Genomic DNA, 6,246 nt, shown 5'->3' on the forward strand with positions numbered 1-6,246 from the left:
CTCTATCGTTCGAATATGTAGGAGTGATAGAGAGGCAGATAACGAAATTTCGATTTTCGCAGTAGACCCTCTGAATGTGCTGCTGGCTCCCCCTACGCAGAGTTTTACGTAATATTCCCTAACAACATTTGACACATCTTAAGATTACAGGAAGAAAACTAATATGACGACATGACAGGTTTGTTTCAATTAGAGTTTTGAATGATTCACGGTTAGTTTCACTAGACTTATATTGACCGGGATTGTTTGTGTAAAAAACCAGTGATATCCGAATCAAACACGCGTAGTGACACCGTGAGTGTAGTGTGTTTGGACAGACCAACGAGTGTGAACGCGACCGGACCAACAAGTGTGAATGCGACCGTTGGTAACGTTGAAAGTGAACGCAGCCGACGCGCAAGAATGAGACAGAGCGCTGTCTACACAACTTTGACACCCACCCGCTATCTTCAGTCACCCGTGAACATGATGCATGTAACTGCGTCGAAATATCGGGAGCTCACAAATAATACAAAAGGTAATCACGGTCTATATCCCGGTCAATATAAGTCTAGGTTTGTTTCAGTCAAATGACTTGCCTTAAAAAGTATGAATGTTTGTTTTGGCTAAGGTGCGTACTGCGTACAGATTTGGCAAACAAGGTCCGTCTAATGCCGAGTCCACATATTGGGCCAACTTGGGCCAATCTGAGGGACGCAGCTATGCAGTGGAATGAGATAGCAATATATTTAATTTTAATTTCATTTCATTTTAATATTTTTTTTATGTACCTATTTATTGTTATTTTAATTGTGCTCGTGATTTTAATGTAATATGGATATTGTTACTGCAATAAAGAAAGAATACGATATCACTTGCTCCCACACACATAGCTTCGTCCCTCAGATTGGCCCAAGTTGACCCAATATGTGGACTCGGCATAAGGTTGGTATACCAGTCCAATTTCTTGGTCCAATGTGCATTGCATCTCACTCTCTCACTAAGCAAAATGTGAGACGCAAATACACATTGGACAGATGGAATACCATCCTAAGCTATTACTCACTCCGACGTTCGTCGGGCCTAGCCGAGTTTTTTGCTGGAGTCTTCTCGGCTAGGCTAGGTTATAGCGAACCAGCGACAAAACTCCCAATAGCTCGATTCCCTTTACACCCTCAGATCAGGTTGAGACCGATCAACTGATCTGCGCTGGAGCGAAAACTCTTTAGGAGTATTCCAGCGTAGCAAAACCGTCTCGTGTGATGCAGAAGGGTCCTGGATTTTCCCCAGGCTACCATCCCCCCACACAGTCCTACCGCTCTAATTGCCCTAGGTGCAATAGAGCCCAAGTCAGGTTAAAAAAAATAATCCTAAGCTAATTTTTAAGATTTAAGATTTACTATGTACATGACTTTACAACGAAATAAATGAAATGAAATGAAATCTGGCACAGACTTGAACAGAACAAAGTGAGGAATTGTCACTATACCTAAATGTCATATTATCATACAAAATTTGACAATAATTATGACATTTAAGATGCGAATGGCGCGCAAACATGGCTCCCTCCGCAGTACATCGCTTGGGTGCGTTGAGGTAAGATTGAACGGGTTTTTCATGAGGGCTAAGACAAAAAATCCCAACGCACCTTATTCGTAAAGAATGCACGCAACGCAAGCGTAGAACCACGAAGAGAGCCAGAAAGCCGCATACGGCCAGATCTGGACGCACCTTAACAAATTTATGTTATTTATGCTAAATGTCATTTCTTCAGTAAGCCGGCTTGTTCGATGACCTGTCTGGTGGCATTGTTGATGTGTCGAAACCGATCAGGCCCTAGTTGGATGCCGCCATACCTGAAATTAACATGATTCATAAATAATATGGAAAATCATTCATCGAAAATTTCAGATACTGTGTTTTTCTAGTTTGACAGTATTGTTGCTAAGTAATGAATTATGTTCTTGTTCTGTTACTTATGCTTTGATAAGGACTAGGATTAGGTATTTTAACAGTCAAACACAGTTTACAGCTGAATAAGTATAAGTACTACAGTTACTTCCATAGTCAGATGTCTTACAGCATTCTAGTGTGGGGAATTTGTGTAAGAGAATGTATTTGTGATGCAAAACGGTCATTCAACAACATTCCTCAACCCACCAATGGAGCGGCAGCTGACGTTCACGAGGGTTCATCATACATAGCCGTTAACCACTATACGAGTTTTCGCCCGGCAGGCGATTGGTCATGGAAATCTGTTCCTGGCCCGCGGTCTAGTAGTAGGGTAGGCTCACCATCGGGACACAACAACCAAGGTGTTTTTCTGATCCAATATCTGCAGCAGCTTCATCATGCGACCGCCGGCGTGCGTCTCTCCATCGTCATCACAGTCCTGTAGTATCATCGTACCCTTGTCCGTTTTCCGTTCTATCCGGTATGCGAACATGTTGTGAGTTGCGTTTACTATCTTCTTGTTCTGCTTCAGTTTTGTTATGACGGCGCTGGAATTTGTTGATGGAAATTAAGGTAAGTCTGATTAACCCTTTACCGGGCTAAGGGACATACAGGTTGCCAGGGAGGTTTTCGGATTATACTGAGCAACTTTTACTATGACACCAACCACGAAATCGCGAAAAAAAAATTTACCCTCCCATAGAAAATGGACCAGCCAAAATGTGTGAAACAGCCAAATTTGGTTGGTTGGTCCCATAGTAAAAGTTGCTCAGTATAATTCCAAAACCTCCCTGGCAACCGGAATGCACTTATTTTTAAACCACCCGTGTATATTTCCCACATAAGGCACTTCAAAAATGTGTTCTATTATCGATGAGTAAGACTGACATTAGATTGTCATTTTTGAAATGTCAGCCTGGTAAAGGGTCAAGATAAAAATGGTGAGTGGGCGAAATTTAAGTTGGTCACACAAAAGGTTTATCTTTAGTAAGAAACCAAGATTTATCAAGGTTAAGGTAAGGGTAACCTTAGGTTTGGTAAAAAAACATTACAAGGATTTGATTTTGAAGTAATTTACAGGTGTGTTTGGAATCCGCAATCAATTATGGGGCTAATGGACTCCCAACCCCTGGTGTATAACCTGCTCCAGCAATAAAACCCATATAGGTTGATGATATGACCAAGGTTAGTCCTATGAACTTATCGTGTACGGCGTTTCAAAGTGAACCTTATTGAAATGCACGAAGGTTGATATTGGCCTGTAGCCGCGTGTCAGTTAACGTCTTTTTGTAAAACAAAATGCATTAACCTCTTCTATAATATGAAATAACTCACTTGACATCCTCCATGCTATGGACCTCAGCTGCGTGACCTTGAAACGAACTTTTCCTGTCTTTTATCACTTCACCATGAGTAATCTCCGGGCAATTTTCTACCTGAAAGCAATAAATTAATTTGTTAATAATTTGCAAAACTTGTTAGAATTCAATAACAAGTAAATTAGGTTAGATTATTTATGCTCACCACTTACAAATAAATTTTGATTTTTGTAAAAATCTTTTCTGACACAAATTGTACTAAATTGTATTTTACCTCGATATGTGAATTAGGAAACTATAGGTCTATAAAAAATCAATTTGTAGCTATTAGCTAAGTTGCTTATGTTTACTTTAAGACTGTTTGTTTCTCAATAAATAATAAAAAAAAAAAAAAAAAATATTTGTTTCAGATTGAGTTATAAGTGGCAGGTTACAATTATTTTGCAAGACTTCATTGCACTTTTGGTGCAAGTAGCACAAAATGAAAACAACTAAACTTTAAATATTAATAATAAGATAATGGTTCTGTACCTTTGCATCTTTTTTCAATTTTTTGATATGGGACCATCTGATATATAACCTCACTGAATATAGTACTGGATTCTTCATAGATAATTTAAAAATAATAGGTATATTTGTAAATGCCATTTGATATTTTTAGAAGTGATAAAACCAATAAAAGTATTGAATTAGAGTAACCCTCAATTTCTAGAGCTTAGTTTACATTTTTGTGGTTTTTGACATTTGTCAAATGTCAGTGTGACAGTGACATACTGACTAGGAGCATTCCGATACCAGTTACAGTTTAAGTGACAAGCGCCTCATTTCCAATACAAAATTAATCCGACTAGCAGGTTGTTGGCAATAAAAGTGTTAAAATGTAGAAAATTGTTCATCAAATAGCAGAAAAATAATTCCAAATTTTTTCATTTTATATCTGCTATAAATAAAAAAATAAATGAAATAAAATGATTTTTTACCTGTGACAAATCCATATTTTCTTCATCCAGTTGTTTTTGCTCTATCTTCTTTACTTCAGGAGGTTTCATTGTCAGTAATATTTCTCTTATTTTCTCTACCCATTGGTATACAACCGTTTCACCTATGTTGTCTCTAAAAAAATAATAATTTTTCGTTTATTGACATAAATTTTAAGTCTAGTGTGGCAGTATAGCTACAAGGTTCTGATTGCTATTGTAAAACTGGCTTATTTCCACCAATCCCTTTAATTTGTGCCATTTTCAACCAAAAGGGTACTTATTGTCGCTTGTCAGTAAGGCGCTATTTCCATATAGCTTTAATATTAAGGACGATGCGGATATTGAGAGGGAACGCAGGGCACTGGCAGTAAGAGCTAATATGTTGATTCGCAGGTTTGCGCGTTGTACAGTGGAGGTCAAGAAAACATTGTTCATGTCGTATTGCCAATCATTCTACACGTGCGGCCTGTGGATCAATTATACGAAGCGTGCTTACAGTGCTCTGCGTGTCCAGTTCAATAACGGCTTCAGGATGCTGTTGGGGCTACCACGCTTTTGCAGTGCATCAGGCATGTTTGCACAAGCACGAATGGACGATTTTCATGCCATAATGAGAAAAAGAATCGCCTCTCAAATGTATCGCCTGCGGGGTAGCACCAACAGCTTGCTGGTAGATATAGCCGAGAGGTGGGATTGTCCGTTTTTTAGCCACTGGGCATCGGCTCATCGTCCTGTTTACCGGGACCCCAAATAAATAAATAAATAAAACTGTAATACCTAGGTTAAGATGTACTAACTCTAATATTATAAGTCTGTATATAACTAACAATCTATGGGCAATCAGGCCTGAAATAAAGAATTTTATTATTTATTTATTATTATTTAATTAGAAATCAACCTTATCAAGCGACAATGTTGTACCTTTTGGTTGAAAACCTGGTGGCATATCAGGGCTAATCTTGCAAAAGCCACCAAATCCCTGGATGATGTCTATATTCAATTAAAAACTTAGAGATCTTTTGAAAGGACACCCTGGATCCTTAGAGATCCAGGGAGCCCCACAAGGTGAATACAGATGATATTGTAATGCTTTTCTTGCCCTGCCAAGGTTTTCTAGGATGCTAACAGAACTATTTTGACCATTACCACAGACTAAGTAATAGTACATACTACCGTACAGAAAAGAAATTTCCTACAAAACCGAAGTTTGATAGAAAATCTGACAGTTGGATTTATCGTAGTTTGAAGTTAAGCGTCTCATATCAGCACATGTACCAAGATAAAAGAATAAAGTAAAAGTAAACAACCTACAAATAAACTTCATTCAAGGCCTGGTGAAGACCAGCCTTGTCTTTTCTCTCCATCCAAGGCGCAGATAGCTCGAACTTTGGTGGTGACTGACTAGGATACTCCGGTGGCATGGTAACATACAAAATGGCTTCATGCTTGTTCTCTTCAACTCTGATCTTGTAAGATCTTGTCACGTCGCTCTCTGTGATCCAGTCGTCGCCGTATATTGAGCTTAGGGCCTCTATTTCTTCGTCCTAAAAAGATAATAGACTGAAAATAGTTCATTTATAAGTATGTCAAATTGAAAATAGCAGTGGTCTTAACTTAAGTTACCTGTTTCGTCAAATTCTCAGTAAACATCTTGGTGTGTTTTACAGATTTAATTTATTTCACTTGTTATTGTATTTATATTATTTTTCAGAAATCTTGTGTAAATCTGAAAAGTTGAAATCTATTTAATAACTGTCAATGTCAAAAGTAAAATGTCAGTGACACTGACAGTTCTGCGTTTTGTTTTTGCAATATATTATAAAGCAAGCACGCACACAAAGCATGTACTTTGCTATTTTTTTTGAACATTTATGGCCTGGATACATGGCAAATGTTCAGGAACATTTTAACAGGTTTAAAGAACTTTGCGTATCCAATGATTCGATTTTGTAAGTGCCAGTAGCCCGCGTGATCTGCGCGACTGGGGAAGTTAAAGAGCGAAATACCTCACTTGA

General features: G+C 38.2%; 1 protein-coding gene across 1 annotated transcript; it reads right to left on the minus strand.

The window, feature by feature from the left end:
- Positions 1-1,625: 1,625 nt before the first annotated feature.
- Positions 1,626-5,991, minus strand: LOC134754614 (protein IMPACT-A-like). The gene is made up of 6 exons (XM_063690936.1): positions 5,855-5,991; positions 5,543-5,775; positions 4,232-4,364; positions 3,268-3,368; positions 2,274-2,480; positions 1,626-1,835 (listed from the first exon to the last, which is right to left on the minus strand). The coding sequence occupies exons 1-6, from the start codon at positions 5,879-5,881 to the stop codon at positions 1,742-1,744; spliced, it is 795 nt and encodes a 264-aa protein (XP_063547006.1). The 5' UTR covers positions 5,882-5,991; the 3' UTR covers positions 1,626-1,741.
- Positions 5,992-6,246: the final 255 nt, after the last annotated feature.

This window comes from Cydia strobilella, chromosome 2 (genome assembly GCF_947568885.1).
Source record: "Cydia strobilella chromosome 2, ilCydStro3.1, whole genome shotgun sequence".
In the NCBI taxonomy this organism is placed as follows: Eukaryota; Metazoa; Arthropoda; class Insecta; order Lepidoptera; family Tortricidae; genus Cydia; species Cydia strobilella.

Coding starts and splice junctions, on each gene's coding strand:
- LOC134754614 (XM_063690936.1), bottom strand. CDS start 5,881: ATGTTTACTGAGAATTTGACGAAACAG. Junction 4,365..5,542: donor GCCTTGAATGAAGTTTATTT/GTAGGTTGTTTA, acceptor TTATTTTTTTAG/AGACAACATAGGTGAAACGG. Junction 2,481..3,267: donor CATAGCATGGAGGATGTCAA/GTGAGTTATTTC, acceptor AACAAATTCCAG/CGCCGTCATAACAAAACTGA.